This window comes from Lynx rufus, unplaced genomic scaffold (assembly GCF_022079265.1).
Source record: "Lynx rufus isolate CCGP_SWC_20201006 ecotype Redwood Valley unplaced genomic scaffold, mLynRuf1.p SCAF_7, whole genome shotgun sequence".
NCBI classification, from domain to species: domain Eukaryota; kingdom Metazoa; phylum Chordata; class Mammalia; order Carnivora; family Felidae; genus Lynx; species Lynx rufus.
The window spans coordinates 75,846,079-75,866,335 of record NW_025814889.1 but is presented as its reverse complement, the minus strand read 5'-3'; the positions used below and the strand labels follow the sequence as shown (position 1 = coordinate 75,866,335).

The window sequence follows — 20,257 nt, the reverse complement described above, 5'->3', positions numbered from 1 at the left end:
ATCTTGTTGCCTTAGTTTTGCCCTAGTCTCACTCCTGCCCCCCACCCCCACTCCATCCTCACTTCCCCTTTCCATTCAGAGTCCTGGACCTGGACCGGGCAGCAGCCCTCCATTTTCATGAAACCATTCCAGTCAGCCCATGCGGAAGTGCAGTATGGGCTCTTACCGCTTTGCTCCAAAACCTTCAGTGGATTCCCACTGCCTTAGTCTGACATCGAATCTCTCCACAACCAGCTCTTGCTTTCCTCCCCAGCTACCTCTTTCTACTCTTCTGCTTGAATCCATTACTTTAGCCAAACTGGTATACTCGTTTTTCCCAAATATCCGGCCTACTGCCTTTATCCCCTTTCTCACTTGTTTAAAAATACCACTTTTCTTTAAGATCTACAAAGCTGCCCATGACCTCTCTAATCCCAAGGATTCCTTTTTCCCCCCTTGCTGGCTCCTTTAGTTCTATTAGCATAATTCATTCAACATCTCTCACACCTTCCCTTATATTGTTATATATCATGTTCATTCATTTAATATTTAATTTGGAAATTTATTTTTGTAACCAAAGTAATCTTCATTGCAAAACATCCAAACAATACATAAATGTACAGAGCAACATGTGAAACCTGTTTGCCTCTGTTTTTCTCAATGTAACCACCCTCAGCTATTTGGTGTGCCTCCTTCTGGTAGTTTCTTTTCTAAATATATGTAGCTCCACACATTTGGGGAAGGGCTAAAACATAAATGGACTCATATCACATTATTTTTGCTTATTTTATTATTTTTAATGTTTTATTCATTTTTGAGAGAGCATGAGCAGGGGAGGGGCAGAGAGAGAGGGAGACACAGAATCCCAGGCAGGCTCCAGGCTCTGAGCTGTCAGCACAAAGCCCAATGCAAGGCTCAAACTCATGGACTGTGAGATCCTGACCTGAGCTGAAGTCAGACACTTAACCGACTGAGCCACCCTCTTGCTTTTTTTTTAACATAAGGGTATATACATTTGTCTTGAAGTTTTTCCAAATTAGCATAGATATTTTTAATTGTATTAAAAGTATTGCATAGCATAGTATTTATTCAAAATAAAACACATTTGTCTAGAATCTGTTATATGGGGGGTACTGTACAGCTAGTACCTGGGGGACTCCAGACATGATCACAATCTTGTCCTTGCCATCAGTGAGATGGCTCTTGAGAGAAAGGGAGAAGTGAGGCACACATAAATAATTGCAACACAACAGAAAATAACATCCCTGAGTGTATGCTGGAAGTTCAGAAATAAGTAACTTCTAGCTAAGGGAATCAGGACTTTACAGAGGAAGTGATATTTGAACTTGGTTTGGAGGAAGCTTGATAGGTGAAGGAAGAGCATGAGCCAGGGCACAGAGATGGAAACACATGATGAAGGTTGATCTGATGCCAGACCACAGTCCACGAGCAGGAAGGGGATTTGGTTCAATTCATAGGTGTTTAATGAGCATCTATGTGTCAAACACCATACGAGGCGAGGCAATAGAACACAGAAATGAGAAAGATGAGGTTGCAGTCTTTAAAAGGCTTTTAGTTTAGTGGAATAAAAGCCAAGTTTGGAAAGGCAGATAAGGACCAGATAGTGAAAGCTTTCAACTGGCATGTCATGGAATCTCAATTTGATTCATGGGGCAATGTGAGGCTGTAGGCTCCATGACAAGCTGAGCAGACTGCAGCAGTGCACAGAATGGGCTAAAGTAGGCTGGGGATGGGCTGGGGATGAGGGGCTTAGAATGTTCTTCCTTTCTTTTTTTAAAAACAAGACAAATTTCACTTCTACCTCAATTGAAAAGTATCTGGTGGTAGGCAGTCCAGGTGTGGTGGCTTTACAGTTATCAGGGCTGAGACTTCTTTTTGCTTCACCAGCCTCACACATAGCTTCCTCCTCATGGTCACCTCATGCTCTAATGTGGCTGATAGAGTGTAATTCATCTCAGCTACATTCCAGACAGCAGAAAAAAGGAAGGGGGAAGGAGCCTGGGGGGAGGAAGAGGAGCACACAATGACACACTTCTTAGCTAATTCCCACTAAGGGCCTTGCTGGAAGTCCAGGATAAGATTTCCAACACTTCTGTTATGACTTACTGGCCAGAACTTAGTCACATGGCCTTATCCAGCTTTAAGGAAGACTTGGAAATGTAGTTTTGTAGATTTTTTTTTTTTTTCATTTGAGGTATAATCTGCATGCAGTGCAAGGCACAACTCTTCTATAGTTTGAGAAGTTCTGACAAATGTACATACCATATAACCCACATCCCTATCAAGATATAGAGCTTTCTATCATCCCTAGAAATTCCTTCCTGAGGGGGTCTTAAAAAAATGTTTTTGATGTTTATTTATTTTGAAAGAGCGAGCATGAGCAGGGGAGGGGTAGAGTGAGAGAGAGGTAAAGAGAAAGAATCCCAAGCAGGCTCTGTGCTGCCAGTGCAAAGCCTGACGCAGGGCTCGAACTCATGAACTGTGAGATCATGACCTGAGCCAAAATCAAGAGTTGGGTGCTTCTTAATGGACTGAGACACCCAGGCACCCTGAGGGGGCTTTTTCTTTTTAAACAACCCCAAAGAGAGAGCTAATGAGAGCTTAAATAGGGTAGTAGCCTTGGGAATGGAAAGAAGGCATGGAGAGGCAGTGGAAGGAGAGTCCAAAGGAGAATCATTAGGTGTGGGAGATGAGAATCTAGAAGAATGCTAATAGAGCCACTAACAGAAACAAGATTGGGAGAGAAGTCTGGGTTGTTACCGATGGGATGGAAGGAAAAAAAGGAATGAGTACAGTATTGGGTGTGTTGATCTGAGGTGCTGGTCAAACATGTAGGTGGAGATACCAAGTAGGCAGTTGTATCTAGAGTTTGTGAGGGCATTCAGAGCTCAACTGCATCAAATACAAATACCAGAGTGATGCTAAAGAGGACATTGGAAAGACGCCTGGATGGCTCAGTGGGTTAATCGTCCACACTTCTTTTTTTTTTTTTTTTTTAATTTTTTTTTTCAACGTTTATTTATTTTTGGGACAGAGAGAGACAGAGCATGAACGGGGGAGGGGCAGAGAGAGAGGGAGACACAGAATCGGAAACAGGCTCCAGGCTCTGAGCCATCAGCCCAGAGCCTGACGCGGGGCTCGAACTCCCGGACCGCGAGATCGTGACCTGGCTGAAGTCGGACGCTTAACCGACTGCGCCACCCAGGCGCCCCAATCGTCCACACTTCTGATTTTGGCTCCGGTCATGATCTCACGTGAGATTGAGTCCCACGTCGGGCTCTGTGCTAACAGCCCAGAGCCTGCTTGGGATTCTCTCTCTCCCTCTCTCCCTCTCTCCCCATCCCGTACTCTTGCTCTCTCTCTCTCTCAAACATTAAAGAAGTAAGACAAGGGACCAAGAAATGACCCAAGAATTTGGTGACTTTGAGCTCACTGATAACTTGAGGGAGCAGAATTCAGATGCCAAGGCCTGAGTGGGCAGTGAGGGTTTGAATCATGAAGAAGGGGACTGATTGCATTGCCCGAAATAATTTAAAACCCCTCTTAAAAACTGAAGTCCCTTGGGGTGCCTGACTGGCTGATATTGGAGTTGAGTTCAAGCCCCACATTGGGCAAGATAAATAAAAATAAAAACTGAGGTCTTTGCATAAACAAAAGGGAGCTGCCCTTTTGACAAACTTGTTGATGAAGGGAGGAAGGAGATGTTGGTGTCAGGAAAAGATCAGGGATTCACCCTATCCTTACAGGAAAATACCTCCTGACTCTGAAATTAACTTTCCAAAGGACAGGGAGATGGGACAGCTAGCTACCTGTCTCCTTTTGGATATATGACCTCCAGAAATTCAAGCTGAAGGGCTGGAAGTGGGAGAGGGATGCCATCTCTAACAACTGCTGGGGGGATGGGGGGCAGCCAGACACTACCAGGACAGGTGTGAAGAGACCTATCTTAAGAGTAAAGAGCAGAGAACAAACACGCTGGACTCAGGCAATAATGGGTTTGAATCTTGTCTCTGTCGCCACCTAGCTAGAAGACCTTGGGCAAGTTACTTAACCTGAGCACCCAGCTCCTCGTCTGTAAAATGGAAACAATTATGCCTACCTTTCAGGGTGGTTTTGAGAATTACAGACAAGTGACTGGCACACAATAGGTCATCATAAGTGGGTGCTATTCAGTGATCCAGCCTCTCACTAAGGGACAGAACGGCAAACGGAGGGGTCAAAATCCGCAACCTCACGATCTTAGAGGGTAGGGAGGGCTCCCAGCGGCCTCCTCCCTCCAGGAGGTGGGGACAAGGTGGAGGAAGGGCTGCTGGAGGAGGAGCTGGCGCGTTGCTACCCGCCCCGTCCCGTCCAGTCCAGCCTGGGCGCCGAGGGAACCGCTGTCCTAGCCGCCGCCACCCGAACAGCCTGTCCTGGTGCCCCGTGCCCTGCCCCGCGTCCAGTCATGACCCTGCGCCCCTCACTACTCCCGCTCCGTCTGCTGCTGCTGCTGCTGCTCAGTGGGGCGGTGTGCTGGGCTGAGGCTGGGTTCGAAACCGAAAGTCCCGTCCGGACCCTCCAAGTGGAGACCCTGGTGAGGAGAGAGTGTCCTGGGGCTGCGGGAGCTGGGCCTGGGGAGGGAATGAAGGGGTCTAAACGAACCTGGGAGCGGGTAGGCGAGCAAGTGTGGGAACTGAGTTGGGGGGTGGGTACCGGGTCTAGGGACAGGAACGGACCTTTGGAAGATCCTGCGTGACTCCTGTAGTCCGATCATAGGTGGAGCCCCCTGAGCCTTGCGCGGAGCCCGCTGCCTTTGGAGACACGCTGCACATACACTACACGGTGAGGGATCTGGGGGGCCGGGGCGGGGCCTGGGAGGGGGCGGCGCCCTGCTGGAACACGTCAGCGTTGGCTGGGACACGTGGCAAGCGGTTCGGGAGTAAGTTGGGGCTCTGGGGTCGTCGAGCACGTGGCGGGGGGAGGGGCGCTCTTCTTCCCGGCCCATTTCCCCTCCCAGCTCTTCCGCCAGTTCCGCCCCGGTGTGGGGAAGAGTAGGGTGGGGAGATCTCCGAGAAGTGCCAGCCCTTCGGGGCTTCCTGTTGCTTTCTGCCCTGAGGGGAATGCTGGGCTGCAGCTGCCAGGGGGTTGCCGCCTGGCCGCCGCTGCCCAGGGGCGCAGGTGTGTGTGGTGTGCGCCTGCTGAGAGAGAGGTACTAGGTGTGCGCTCTTGCTGCTGTCTCCCCCCAGGGCAGCTTGGTAGATGGACGCATTATTGACACTTCCCTGACCAGAGATCCTCTGGTTATAGAACTTGGCCAAAAGCAGGTGATCCCAGGTATGTGACCTGCGCCTCCCATTTTACGTCTCCTAACTTAAGCTTTCCTTAGCCTCTTCAATCTCTAAGTTACCTTGGAAGTGCCCCCACGACTCTCCCAGTCATGTCCTCAGGTTCAAACCCCACTTCTAACACTGCTTTTGCCTCACACCCCACTGGCAACCAGGCAGTTGAGAAATGGGGAGCTCACTTGAGGGTCAAAGGGAACCTTGGGATTTGGGGAATGTAGGTAGCTTCCTGTTAAGTTGTGTCTTCTTCCTCAAGGTCTGGAGCAGAGCCTTCTAGACATGTGTGTGGGGTGAGTATCTGGGCAGGGGCGGGCTTGGGTACCCCCTTAGCATGTGTGGAGGTTTACTTTGCTATCCTTGTTCCTAGAGGGGGCAGAAGAATGTGGATAAAGGCTTTGCACTGGGCAGGTCCAGGTCATTGGGACCCCTAAGGGCATCCTAAGCCACTTTGCCTATCTGGCTGTGGGTTTTGTTGGAGGAGTTGAGGCATGTGGGGGACCTTTCCTGGTCAACCTACTGAGTGCTCAGTGGGAAAGTTCATGTTTTGGGGTGAATATCCAGAGAGTTTTGCTGGTGGGGCTTCAGATGGATTGAGGCCACTGGCCCACCTGGTCCCACCTCTAGCTGTGATTCACATTCCTTCCATCAGAGAGAAGCGAAGGGCAATCATTCCTTCTCACTTGGCCTATGGAAAAAGGGGATTTCCACCATCCATCCCAGGTAATCTGACTAGGCCTCTCTCTCAGGTAATCCAAATACCCAGTCCCTCAGAGCTACAAGGAGCTGTACACTTTGTCTGGAGCTTGAGAAGGTCTAAACCCAGTTTGCTGAAAAGGACAGGGGCGGCCAGGGACTCCTGCAGGGCCACTGTTTTCCTCTTCAGGTCACCAACAGGGACTAGAGACATAACCTGTTAGGCCACCTGGCTTGCCCTCTAGCAGACAGCAACTTTATAGGGAGGAGACACCTGCTTGAACCACTTGGGTCTGTTGCCTGTGCTACCCCTTTCAGAACTCTAGACCTTTCTCCTGACGCTTCTCCACAACTCCAACCTGTGTCGTTTGTACAGCTGGCATGGCTTCTCACCACACCTCTACCCTTCCTTTCAGCCTCCATCAGGAAAGAGACAGTAAAAATTATCACAGTCAAGTAATTCAAGACAAAGCAAAACAAAAAACAACTCTTAAAAGGCAAGCCTACCCTATAACTTCAAAAGCTGTCACAGGTCACTGCTGATATCTATACTTGAAGATCTGAGGCTGGACAGATTTCCTAAGATGCAGATCTCTTGCTTTGGGTTATAACAAATGCTCTGTTGGCTAAAAGGTTTTGTCCTTCAGAGTATTAGTATAAAAGTTCTTATCCTAGTTACAACTGAGAGGGAAAACCGGAAAGAGGGTCATGGACTAAAGAGAAACTCTTTGACCCGAAGCTCTTTAATCTCCCCATTTCCAGTGTTTGTATTTCTCTCCTGACTCACCCCTGTTCATTCCCTGGCTCCTTACTTCTTAAGCCACCTCCTTCTTCCTCTCCAGCTCTTATGTTGAAACATCTATGTTTTCTTAGTAACAGTCACATCAGTGTGCTCATTGGTTGGTGCAATTTTATAACATCTAGGTTAAATTCAATTAATTTCAGGCCTGCAAAGATTCTATCGATGTGGCTGTTTGGAAATGGAGTCATTAGTGTAGAGGTTCTCTCACTTATAAATGGAGAACACCCTGTGGGAAGTTTCCCCGTGCTATCAAAAACCTGTGCCTGAACACAAGCCACACTTGTAGATTTGGGGCGAACATAACTACCAATAGACTCTGTTCATAACTTTTCTCTACTTTGTCTAAAGGAACTCAACACATTTAAATCTTGCCAGCTTCATAGTTGTTGCTCTGGTGTGGCCTGCCCTTCCCCTGCTTTCATTTAGATTCTGAGCCCTGGATAAAATGCAGAGATTCTAACCCTCACCTCCTCTCTGCCTCCAGCGGATGCAGTGCTGCAGTTTGATGTGGAGCTGATTGCACTGATCCGAGCCAACTACTGGCAAAAGCTGGTGAAGGGCATTTTGCCTCTGGTAGGCATGGCCATGGTGCCAGCCCTCCTGGGCCTCATTGGGTATCACCTATACAAAAAGGCCACCAGACCTAAAGTCTCCAAAAAGAAGCTCAAAGAAGAGAAACGAAACAAGAGCAAAAAGAAATAATAAATAATTTTTAAAAATTTCTTTGTATTCTTCACCTGATACTTTCTGGGGCTACTTCTGTAAGTGGGAATGAGGAAAAGGGCTGGGGAAAAAGGCATTCTGAGTTGGATCTTGTCTGACGGGGTGTTTGGAGGCTTTGGATCACCTCTGCCTCTGCCTCTTCCTCCCGTCCTAACTTCCTGCCAAGGACCTGCTCTTGAGTCTTCCCATAGGATCTGTACCTCCCGAAGGTATGGGTGTTGGCCCCCACAGTGCCCAGACTTCCAAGAAGCAATGCTTCCTGGAGCAATGAGCCTCTGATATTTGCCTAGCTATTAGCTCCACTCTGTGGGGCCACTGTATTCCTAGTGTCTTCCAGTTAGACTGCTCTGTTCAATACGGGGAAAATATAAAGAGCTCACAAACCTCATGGAAAATTTTAATAGCAAAGTCCTTGGGTCTCTCAAAAAATCATTTGGGATTTGAAAAGAGATTTACTCCTTGTATCACAGGATATGGGAGATCACGTGGGCTGCCTCAATGATGTTGTAAGTGGTTGGAGGTTGCCTGTCACCTGGCTGGGTGGTCGGTGTGGACAACGGCTGGGGTAAGTTGCTTCGATGGTTGACGATAAAGAGTGGGTTGAGCTGGCTCAGCACTTCATCACTCACCGAGATGCCATCCAAGTACTGCTTCAGCATCTCTCGCAACTTGCCGTTGATTTCTAACAACTGGGCGCGTCTCTGCTGGAGGCTCAGTTGTTCCAGTTTCACTTTGTTGTACCTTTTCCAGAAATTCTCCATCCCTGTATAGTTCACGATCACCTGGGAGTTGAGTTAAAGGGACAAGGTACGTGGTGGGGCCCATTAGCAAATGTAGCCCAGTGGCCCATCGTCTCCAACCTTGGGTGATGGCCTCTGGGGCCCTAGGAACTTTACCTTTGAGAGCTCCTCAGTAAGCTCCTCTCGGTAAATTTCTTCTATCTCCGCCTGCTCCTTGGGAGTCAATACTGACGAATAGAAAGGTAGCACTTTTTCTTCCTCTGTTTCAAATTTCCTACATATTTCAGCAAGTTTCAGGATCTTTTCACCCTATCGGAAGCATGAAGAGACCTTTTATTAGGAAAGGGGGTGGGGAGGGGAAATAGTGGAGTTGGTTCCCCTGCTTGAACCCAGGGAAGTATGCATCCAAATGTGACATGAGAGTAATAAATACATCTAACAGGCTCTTCACTAGGTGCCAAGCACTATTTCAAGTATTTATATACTTGGAATATATATACACATATATATGTGTGTGTGTGTGTATACATAAATATGTGTGTATATATATGTATGTGTGTGTATATATATATATATATACACACACATATATATGTACTTTTTTTTTTTTTTGAGAGAGAGAGAGCAAGCAGTGGAGGGCCAGAGGGAGAGGGAAAGAAAGAATCTTAATCAGGTTCCATGCCCAGCATGAGCCCAATGTGGGGCTCAATCTCCTGACTGTGAGATCATGACGTGAGCCGAAATTAAGAGTCGGACGCTTAACTAACTGAGCCACCCAGGCACCCCTTAATTCATTTAACTTAAAATGTGAGGGGGGCACCTGGGTGGCTCAGTTGGTTAAGTTTCTGACTTCGGGTCCGGTCATGACCTCGTGGTTCATGGGTTTGAGCCCCACCCACATTGGACTGTCAGCACAGAACCTGCTTTGGACCCCCTGTTCTCCACCCTCCTCTGCCCCTCCCCTGCTTGTGCTCTCTCTGTGTCTCTGTCAAAATAAATAAATAAGCTTTAAAAATAAAATAAGGTAAAATAAAATGTGAGAGGGGAGGAAACATGGAATAAAAAAAGTACTCAGGCAGGAAGCAGGAGAAAACCCTCTACCTTTCTCAAACCCGTTTCACTTCGCAGGAGCCAAGTTTCTTGGTTTTGTTTTGACTGCCCTTTCCCCTTCGTTACCTTATCAACAATCTTTCTCAGGGCCTTGAGGGTGGCATTACTTTCTAAAGTAAGTTTGACCAAGTTTTCCTGTGATATTTCCCGGGCGTGACTCCTTTGGGCCTTAAGTTTTCGCAGTTGTGCAAGGACCAGCTCCTTGTCCTTACGAATGTACTGGTTCCGGTCTTCATTCTCATGGCTGTGCACCATGATCTTGCCTCTTAAAATAATTATGGAGTCCTGGAGGAACAGAATAGATTAAACTCTTGCCTGGCTGAAGGTCTTCAACGAGACAGGCAAAAGGACCATCTGGGGACTGAAATCCGGGGATATCATCTTTCCCCAGCCAGGGGTCCAGTAGAAATTGGGGGATGAATAGGGGATAACGGAGCAGTGAAAGCATGAGTATTTCCAGTTGGCTGCACTAACCTGTAATTTCTGTATTTTTTTCATCTGTGCTTCAATCTCTTTGGAGCTTCTTTCATCTTTCACCTTCAGAGTCTCAAAGGCAATCTTTTGATCCTCTGTGGCATCAGTATAATTCTTGAGTGCATCCTGGAACCTTCTCCACAGATCTTCTACTGTATTCTCCAGGTGCAGTCTTAGAAAATGCTTCTCTTCTAAGTTCTAGGAAGTGGTGCCAAAATAGCCAGTGCTTGGAATTACCCTATTAGTGCCCTTTTACCGCCTCCAGCAACCTCATCCTCTTCAACTGTTTGTAACATAGGAGGGTGCAGAGGTCGCCAATGAAAATGCCTACAAAGACCAGGCAGATGTTATAAATATGTGCTGTATGCTAGATGAGGCCTGTGGTGAACCAGAGAGGAAATGCTCCACGGGGGGTTGGGAGTAGTGGCCTATCTGCTCGGCTTCACATGAATGTCCCCATTTGGAAACGTGGCCCAGTGTTACCAGATCTTTTCTCAAGGCAAGCTAAATTTAGGATTTTTATGTGAAACCTTTCAATTTTTAAATGTAGGAAGCTTATTTTAAAATTTACAAGGGGCACCTGGGTGGCTCAGTCAGTTGAGCGTCTGACTTCAGCTCATGTCATGATCTCGTGGCTTGTGGGTCCAAGCCCCGCATCTGGCTCTGTGCTGATACCTCAGAGCCTGGAGCCTGCTTTGGATTTTGTGTCTCCCTCTCTCTCTGCCCCTCCCTGATTCATACACTGTCTCTCTCTCTCTCTCTCTCTCTCTCTCTCTCTCTCAAACATTAAAAAACTTTTTTTTTTAATTTACAAAACATTGTGGGGCAAAATAAAAACAAAGAACCCCATGCCCAAACCCAGGTCTGCAGGATAGCTAACTTTGTAGCCTCCGGGATGGTGGAAAGCACTTTGGGGCCAAGGGCAGAACTGGATTCTCCTCCTGGCTGTACCACAAAGCAGCAGCATAACTTTGGTGGGTCATTTTACTTCTTTGGGCCTCAGTTTCTTTCACAGATCACCCCTGTGATTTGTCTCTTGACTGTGTTGATTAGGGGTCTCTACGAGCTCCAGTGGCCTTGAGCATTTTTTCTCCCTTCTCTCCCAGCTCTTGCCCAGCTGCTCTCCCTCCATACCTTGTTTTTGAGATCATCCCACATGCTCTGGAACTCCAGCTTACTTTCATACTCAGAATCTATATAGTTCTGCTCCATGGCCATGAAGACATCTTGTAGGTAGTGAATCTCTTTTTCATGCTGGTCAATAATTGTCTTCCTGTGGGAGACAAGACACTGTCCCTGCACTGAGGGATAAAGCATATGGACCAATAATGACAACTCAAAGCAGTATGTGATAAAACTGTACAAATAGTATAAATTCCTAGGTAAACAGAGAGAGGGTGGGCCCTATTCTTTTTAGGATCAGAAAGAATGAATAAGATTCTTTGATTTTTGAGCAGGCAGTCCATTTATATGATACAACAAGTGAAAAAGTACAAAAGATTTCAGTGAGAAGTCTCCATCCCATCCCTGATCCCTACCAGATGGGTTGGATTTTGATAGCTGAAAGTAGGTGGTGAGGGTGTTACAGATAGGGACCTGGCATGGCTGTAGGGAAGCTAAATCCACAAGCTTAAACACATGTTAGTTTAGAAGGAACTCAGGAGAGGGGCACCTAGGTGGCTCAGTCGGCTAACTGTCTGACTCTTGATCTCAGCTCAGGTCTTGATCTCAGGGTTGTGAGTTCAAGCCCCATGCTGGGCTCCGCACTGGGGGTGAAACCTACTTAAAAAAAAAAAAAGAAAAAGAAGGGACTCAGGATCTTCTCTGCTGGAGTCATATCATAAGCAAGGTGGGATGCTCCATGGTGCTGGCTTATAGATAGCTCCTTGACACAGGCTCTGCATACTCTCCTGGACTCAATCCCTCAGTCCTCTTAGGCCCCCATACCTTTCTGTCTCAAACTCTTTGGTTAGGGCCTCCAGCTCCATGTTGTAACTTTCCTCTAGGAGGTTGAGCCGGCTTCTCTGCAGGGCTAAAAGCTGATCGATGCTGTGCAGGTGGCTGCGCAGGGCATGGGCGTACTGCTCCTCGGCTTCTGACAGGTCCGTGGCTAAAGACTGGGTAGGAAACAGGGAGTTACCATTTTGGCTGAATGGCATCCGTGTGAGAAAATAAAAATGTATTCAGCTGGTCAGCTGGATGGCACGAACGGCATTTTCCCCTAGCTCCTGACGCCAGCTCTTTGGCGCCAAGGGTGCTGTTCTCCCACTCATGAATAGAAAGTAAGAGTGACATCCGGGAACCTCAGGTAGCCTGCCAGTGTCCTAGGGACAAAAGACATTTACAGTGAGGCTCCAAGATGTGAGGCAGAAGAGAAACAAGTAGAACCAAGGGTATCTTGTCATACAACATAGCAAAGCAGCTACGGAAGACCAATAGGGTCATGTCAAAGGGATTCAGGAGCCCGACAGAAGTGGCTCCCTGTGGCAGAGGACGTCTTCTAAAGATGCGCACAGCAATATCTCCTATCCTACAATCTGCAATGTGACCTTGCCACTCCTCCAGCAGGAGGTATTATCTTCTTCCATCTCCTTGAATTTGGGCAGACACCGTCACTACTTGGACCATGAGAACATGGTGGAAATGACACTGCGCCAGTTCCAGGCATAGCCCTTACATGGCCTGGCAGCTTCTGCTTCCTGCCCCTTGGAATGCTTGTTCTTGGGACACTCCCTCCAGGGACCCGGCCATCACGTTGTGAGAAGGGCAGTGCCCGGGAAGGGGCCATGTTAAGGCATTCTGGTCAGCAGTTCAGCTGAGCTCCCAGCTGACTCTCTGAATCAACCGCCAGCCACCTTAGACATCCAGCCCAGTCCAGCCTTCAGAAGATTGTAGCCCCAACCGACATCTGACTGAAAACTGTAGGGGAGATACTGAGCAGGAACCACCTGGGTGAACGAAGTCAACGGATCGTGAGAAATAATAAAAGAAATTGTTCTAAGTCACTGATTTAGGAGTGGTTTGTTATGTAGTAATAGATAGCTGGAACACTTCCACTGGCGAGAAAGGGGACAGTGTGAGCATCAATAAGGATAAAAACTATGATGAACTGAAAAGATATCAATTATCTTTGATTATGAATTCATAAGCATACTTAAAAAAATGGTTACCTTTGGAGGATACCAGACAACCCATTCCTTTTTTAATTGTTTTAATGGCGTTTAAAGGGCAGAGAAAGAATTAAGCATTTATGCTACCTTTATTATATAAGTTGTACCTCTTGGTCACTGAATGGTAAATGACAGAGGTATCTCTTTATAGAAATATTCAAGCTAATAAATGAAAAAGGAATGACATTATTAGAAAATCAGCATTTTGTAACCCCCAGTGAATTAAGAGAGAAACAACAAATGCTAACTTCACAAAAAGAGGGGCGCCTGGGTGGCTCAGTCCATCGAGCACCCGACTCTTGATTTTGGCTCAGGTCATGGTTCGTGAGATCGAGCCCTGCGTTGGGCTCTGCACTGACAGTGCAAGTCTGTTTGGGATTCTCTCTCTCTGCCCCTCCGCTCACATGCGCACGCGCTCTCTCTCTCTCTCAAATAACCATTTTCAAAAAATCACAAAAAGAGATTACCGGATGCATGTGCTTCCTGGATGGAAGAATACAACACCTCTAAACTAGATCTAATTACAAGATACAGGAAATACAGAAAAAAAGTAACATTTTACACTATAATACAGAATACTATGCAGTTGTTTAAAGAAAAAAGAGAGAGAGAAGCTCTTTATGGACTAATGTGGAATAGTCCCTAGGATATATTGCTCAGTGAAAAAGGGGCAAAACAGGATGTAGGACTATAATTTGTACAAAAAAAATGTTTACTTATGGGGCGCCTGGGTGGCTCATTCGGTAAGCATCTGACTTCAGCTCGGGTCACGATCTCGTGGTTTGTGAGTGAGCCCCACACTGGGCTCCGTGCTGACAGCTCAGAGCCTGGAGCCTGCTTCAGATTCTGTGTCTCCCTCTCTCTCTGCCCCTCCCTCCCTCTCTCTCTCTGTCAAAAATAAACATTAAAAAAAAAAAAAAGGTTTACTCATGAAATTAAAATGATTAAGGCACTAGGTGGCTGGAAGTCACTGGTGGTAGGGGACTTTTCTCTCTTTCACTTTATCTTTTGAATTTTGAATAATGAGTGAAATGCCTATTCGAAAAAGTAAAACAAATCACAATTAAAGTGAATGAAACACGAAAAGGATTTAGTAAGTGCCCACATGATCCAGGCACCTTGAGCCATGCATTGTAATAAGCTGCCACAGCCTCTATACAAAGCTGGCTCTTACCTTGTATGTTTGGGATGAGAAAGGATCTTATGGAATAGGTGCTGATAATGGAGGCCTCTTCACTCACTCAACAGATGATTACTGAACCTGTCATGTACCGGCACCGTGCTGGAGGCCAAGGATTCAGGGATGAAAAGACATGCATATTGCCCCCAAAGGAGCTCGCAGTCGTGTAGTAGGAAAGGTGTTATATAAACAGAAAATTACAGTGTAACATGGAAATTGCTATGAGGTCGATGATGTACCTGTGACAGTGGGATATAAAAGGCTGAGTGCCTGTGTCTAAGAGCACAGGGGGAGGCTTCACAGGACACATGTCATTTGTATCACTCCTGAAGGAGGAGTGAGAGTTTGCCAGGAAGACTGAAGAGATGGGGAAAAGAGAATTCCAAATAGAGGGAACAGCATGTGCAAAATCACAGGTAAGAAACAAGGAAAGGTACAGGCAGAGGCCAGAACATGTAGGGCTTTGATGTTTTTTCCCCTGGAGTTTGGATTTTTTTCTGTGGAAGAAAGAAGCCACTAAAATTTAAGCAGTGGAGTACCAGGATCGGATTTTTGTTTCAAAAAGATAATCCCGGGGCACCTGGGCAGCTCGGTTGAGCGTCAGACTTTGGCTCAGGTTATGATCTTGCAGTTCGTGAGTTCGATCCCCACATCAGGTTCACTGCTGTCAGCGCAGAGCCCGCTTCAGATCCTCTGTCCCCCTATCTCTGCCCGTCCCTCACTTGTGCTCTCTTTCTCAAAAATAAATGAACATTAAAAAATAAATAAATAAAAAGATAATCCTGGTAGTTGTGTAGACAGTCACCTGGAGGTGGCTGGGCATGAAAGGCTGGAAGATAGGGGCCTAGTGCAACAGTCCATATGAGAGAAAGTGCCCAGGTCTCAACTGCAGCAGGACAGGGGGGAAGGAGAGCAGGATATGGCTTTGAAAAGTACTTCAGCAGAAGATTTATACAAAACTTAGTGAAAGAAGTCAGGGATGGAGGCAAACCCTAGGATGATTCCCGCATTTCTCTGTTGAGTGGTCTGGTGAATGGCAGGGACCACCTGAATAGAGAGTAAGGAAGACCAGATTGTGGAAAAATTGCTCTGGGCCTGCCCAGGGAAGGGGGAACTCCTTAGTTCAGTTGTGAGGACAATGCAACAGCCAGGAACGGATATCTAGGAATCTTGAATAGAAGGATGTGGAATTCATGAAAGAAATCCAGACTGGTGTTACAGACCAGGAAGTCACTGACATAAAAGTGGTATTTAAAACCAGGGTATTGGGGCTCCTGGGTGGCTCAGTCGGTTAAGCGGCCGACTTCGGCTCAGGTCATGATCTCGCGGTCCGTGGGTTCGAGCCCCACGTCGGGCTCTGTGCTGACAGCTCAGAGCCTGGAGCCTGTTTCAGATTCTGTGTCTTCCTCTCTCTGACCTCCCCCGTTCATGCTCTGTCTCTCTCTGTCTCAAAAATAAATAAACGCTAAAAAAAAAAAAAAAAAAATTAAAAAAAATAAAAATAAATAAAACCAGGGTATTGTGTACAACTGTCTAGACCCTAGATACCCGGTTAAAGGGTGAGATGGCCAGACTCAGAAACCTGGGAGATGCTCAAGTTCAGGAGATGGAGAGAGGAAGATAAACTCACCAAGGGGACTGGATGTATATATCCCAGAAGCAGGAGAGAAACCATGAGAGAATGGTGTCATGGAAACCAAAGGGGAGTTTCAAGAAGGAAGGCATGACCAAGAATATCAGCGCCATAGAGAAGTCAGGTTAGGTGATGACAAAATGATGAACATTGGCCATGATTTGGGCCTGGTAGTCTTTACAAGAGCAGCTTCCTAGGGAAGGATGGAAATCAGATGTGGGATGCCGGATAAATGAGAAGTGAAGTGGAGATAGCAGGTGAGGATCACTAACATTTGCACATTTAACATGTGTAGGTTTGGTTATTCATGAATGACCCTGAAGGTGCGTAATATTAGCAATATGTGATTTACCTAAGTCAAGGACTGTAATCTCTTGCTACAAAGCTGGAAGCTAATTGGTGGAAGGGGGAGCCTGGCCACTGCTCAGCATCCCTAAATGAACCCTGCTGGTTCTCCTCTCAGCAGGTATTTGATAACTCCCAGTAAGTGTCGGAAGAAGTCACGTAAAAAGCCATAAGGTGGGGGCGCCTGGGTGGCTCAGTCAGTTAAGTGTCCGACTTTGGTTCAGGTCATGATCTCGTGGTTCACAAGTTTGAGCCCTGCATGGGCTCTCTGCTGTCAGCACAGAGCCTGCTTCAGATCTTCTGTCCCCCTCTCTTTTCCCCTCCCCACCCTCAAAAATAAATAAACATTTAAAAGAAGGCCATAAGGTATAACTGGTGGGGTGAGGAATTCTAATGTATAATGGTTTTTGTAAATCTGGAGACTCCTAATATGTATCGCTTGAAGCTTGCCCAGGCCTACTAATTTTTTTTTTCCCCCAAGAGTTAGGCTGTGAAGGAGAGATGTGTGTTTGCAAGAGGGGGCATGCCAGGCTGACAATGTATATTTTGCTCTTATGTGGGATTTCTGTTGTTGTTTTCAGATAGAAAAGTCTAAGTAAGAGTCAGTAAACAGAGGTTAAAAATAGGATAAAAGAAGGGATAGAGCAAAATCCCTTAGAAAAAAGGATGGTAGGTGGGGCGCCTGGGTGGCTCAGTCGGTTAAATGTCTGACTCTTGATTTTGGCTGAGGTCATGATCTCATGGTTTGTGGGTTCGAGCCCCCCGTGGGGCTCTCTGCTGACAGCATGGAGCCTGCTTGGGACTCTCTCTCCCTCTCCCTCTGCCCCTGTCCCACTCGCTCAATGCAGATGTTGTCTTTCTCTCTCTCAAAAATAAATAAAATTAAAAAGAAAAAAGATGATATGGACTCAACTCAAGAATCATCCAAGAGCATAAGAATGGTTGATTGAGTTGCTTAGAGATCCAGAACTACTCTTACCCATGGGGATCTCAATCTCATCCAAGGCCATTGAACTTGAATCAAAGAGGCCCAACAGAATTTGGTTAAATAAAGCACTGGAGTGGGAATCAAGAAACTCATGCTCTGGTTCCAGCTCTCTCACTGACTAGCTGTGTCACCTTGGGCAAGTCAGTTCCCTTCTCTGGAATTGAGGCTTCTCACATTGAAATGAAGACATGGGGCTAAGTTTAAGTCATTGGGTGATGTCTGCTGTGCCTTACTACTCTAATATTGTATAGTGCTGGTTTTAGGCAGTAGATAACCAAGGAAAATGGCTATGCTGAGAGGGTGGGGAGAGGGATGACAGCCCAGTATTCTATTTTTCATTTCAGTGAAAACTGGTATTACCAATAGCTGGCTTCATCACGGCCTGCATCTTGTAAGGGCTTTAAGACTGATAAATAAATGGGGGGGCCTGGGTGACTCAGTCGGTTAAGCAACTGATTCTGGATATCAGCTCAGGTCACGATCTCACAAGGATCATGGTTGGTGAGATGGGGTTCTGGGCGGGGCTCTGCACTGACAGTGAGGAGTTGGCTTGGGATTCTCTCTCCCCCTCTCTCTCCAAATAAATAAAAATTTAAAAACCTGTTAAAATAAAAGATGGACAAATGAATTCAGTAGGCCCATTGTATTAAGAGGTCAGGGCAGCCAGGTTCAAGTGTTTCCTTGGGAAGAGTGCCTACCTTGATGACACTGTCCTTGCAGTCCACCACTCGTTCAAACGTTTGGCTGAGGATCTCAATGTCCTTATGCAGCTCTCTGGTCTTGACTTCCCTAAGGACAGTTCTCCACTGTGTGTTAATCTTGTAAAGGTTCAGAGCACTGTTGTGCTCCTCCTTGGCCAGCTTGTCCTGTGTGAAGGAATAAGTACACCCCCAGGAGGTCAGGGCCTAAAGCCCTGTTACAGTAAAATGAACAAGATCATTTTTTAATTAATTAATTAATTAATTAATTAAAAAGGGGCGCCTGGGTGACTCAGTCGGTTAAGCATCTGACTCTTAATTTCAGCTCAGGTCATGATCTCATGGTTCATGGGTTGGATCCCTAAATAGGGCTCATGGTGGAGCTCGGAACCTGCTTGGGATTCTCTGTCTCCCTCTTGCTCTCTCTGCCCCTCCCCCACTCAACCTCCCCCCCCCCCAAATAAATAAACTTTGAAAAAACAAACAAGATCACAGTTTGTCAACCGACACCTTGCCTTTTGTCTTTTTCTAAGGGACCAAATTTCCTGATGACTAACACTCAGGGAATTCCCATTCTCGTTTTGGGGATAGTCTGAAGTAAGACAGGAACAGCCTGATGGCACTTTAGGGAGGGCAAGGGTGAATTTCCTTCAGGTGAAGACATCAAAGCAGGATGTTGTTTGTAATGACATATCTCCGGGGAGTATATCAGAATTTCAGACAAGCTCGGACAGCTAATAGCACCTACTGTCCTGGTCTGGGGCTCAGTTGTGCCATTAACCTCCTTACCCTTTGACCCCTCCGTACTTCACAAAGAACTGGTTCCTTCCCCGACAATGTTGCCAGAAATCTAAGTATATTTGGGTCTCAAGGTTTCCGGAGGAGAGGAGGCCAGCATGAAAATGAGGCTGCCGCAACGAGAGGATCAAGGCAACAGGGCTGGTGTAGGGAGTGGGTGGGGTTGGGCAGAGAGTAATGCATGAAGCCATCACCTTCAAGAACTGGCTCAGGAGCCTCTCTTTCTTCTTGGCCATCTCCTCCTCTGCCAGCAACTTCTGCTGAAACAGAAGCAGCTGCTCCTCATCCGACAGGGGCATCTTGGCCTTTTTCCCTTTCTTAGACATAGCTGGGCGGGGGACCGTGTCTAAGCAACGATCCTCGGTCTGCTTTGGAGAGCTTTACAGGAGGTAGGAGGAAAGTACCCCAGGACAGGGCCTTCTGAACTACCCCTGCATGGTAGCGGGGACCTTAGATCTCAGTCTTTCCGCAAGAGAGAGAGCGCCTGGGATCTTGGTGAGGCTGGGATCTGGAGCCAAAAGACGCATATCCGTTTCCTAGCAACGGGGCTGTCACTAAGATGGCGTTGTGAAAGGCTAGGAGTAGGGACCCTGGCTTGGAGCGCCGTCTGCTGGCTGGAGGACCGCGGTCAGTTTTTGAGAGATGGTTGTTGTACTTCTCAAAAGCCGTAGCCTCCTCACCGAACGTTTTTAAGCCTTTTAAAACCTGGGGGGGGGGGGGGGGCGTTGTTTTTCATAGAATGGCCATATTTTAGCATACAGATAATAACACATTTTGGAGAGAACGTGGAGAGACCCTTGTACATTGCTGGTAGGGATGTAAAACAGTGCAGCCGCGTTGGAAAACGGTTTGGCAATTTCTTAAAATGTTAAACATAAATTTACTGTGTGATCCAGCGATTTCACTCTTACCTATCAATCTAAGAGAAGTGGGAATGTATCCACACAAAGACTTGCACAGAAATGTTCTTAGCAGCAGTACTCATAATAACCCAACTGGAAATAACCCAAATGTCCACTGACATGTGAATGATAGACAAAATATGCTCTTTTCATACAATCGAATACTATTCAACAATAAAAATAAACAAATTACGGATGCATACTACCATGTGGATGAACTACAAAAACATGCTCAGTGAAAGGGGCCAGACATAAGAGACTACATATTGTAAGTTTCCAATTATATGAAATATCCAGAAAAGGCAAAGCTAGAACATCAGAAAGTAGACTACAAATTGCTTGGAGGAGGGAGAGGGGAGATTAATATTAAATCTGCATGAGAGATCATATTGGGTTGATGAAAATGTTCCAAAATTGACTTATGTTGGGGGTGGCTGGGTGGCTCAGTCGGTTGAGTGCCCAACTCTTGGTTTTAGCTCAGGTCATGATCCCAGGATTGTGGGATCAAGACCCATGATGGGCTCTGTGCTGACTGTGGAGCCTGCTTGAGTGCTCTCTCTTGCCCCATCCACCACCCCGCCCTTGCCCCTTCCCCCTGTGCTCTCTCTCCTTCTCTCTAAAATAAAAAAAACAACAACCTAATTTTAAAAAAATTAAATAACATTGATTTATGTTGGACA

At 46.6% G+C, this 20,257-nt stretch overlaps 2 protein-coding genes across 2 annotated transcripts; one reads left to right on the top strand and one right to left on the bottom strand.

The window, feature by feature from the left end:
* The first annotated feature begins 3,311 nt into the window (after positions 1 to 3,311).
* On the top strand, positions 3,312 to 7,538 carry FKBP11 (FKBP prolyl isomerase 11). Its single transcript, XM_047066429.1, has 6 exons — positions 3,312 to 4,573; positions 4,756 to 4,821; positions 5,226 to 5,313; positions 5,578 to 5,611; positions 5,971 to 6,041; positions 7,301 to 7,538. Exons 1-6 carry the CDS (start codon positions 4,445 to 4,447, stop codon positions 7,516 to 7,518), a joined length of 606 nt encoding a protein of 201 aa, XP_046922385.1. The 5' UTR covers positions 3,312 to 4,444; the 3' UTR covers positions 7,519 to 7,538.
* Positions 7,539 to 7,916: 378 nt separating this feature from the next.
* On the bottom strand, positions 7,917 to 19,080 carry CCDC65 (coiled-coil domain containing 65). Its single transcript, XM_047066430.1, has 8 exons — positions 18,870 to 19,080; positions 17,878 to 18,045; positions 11,811 to 11,980; positions 10,998 to 11,136; positions 9,864 to 10,061; positions 9,456 to 9,674; positions 8,436 to 8,588; positions 7,917 to 8,321 (listed from the first exon to the last, which is right to left on the bottom strand). Exons 1-8 carry the CDS (start codon positions 18,999 to 19,001, stop codon positions 8,004 to 8,006), a joined length of 1,497 nt encoding a protein of 498 aa, XP_046922386.1. The 5' UTR covers positions 19,002 to 19,080; the 3' UTR covers positions 7,917 to 8,003.
* Positions 19,081 to 20,257: the final 1,177 nt, after the last annotated feature.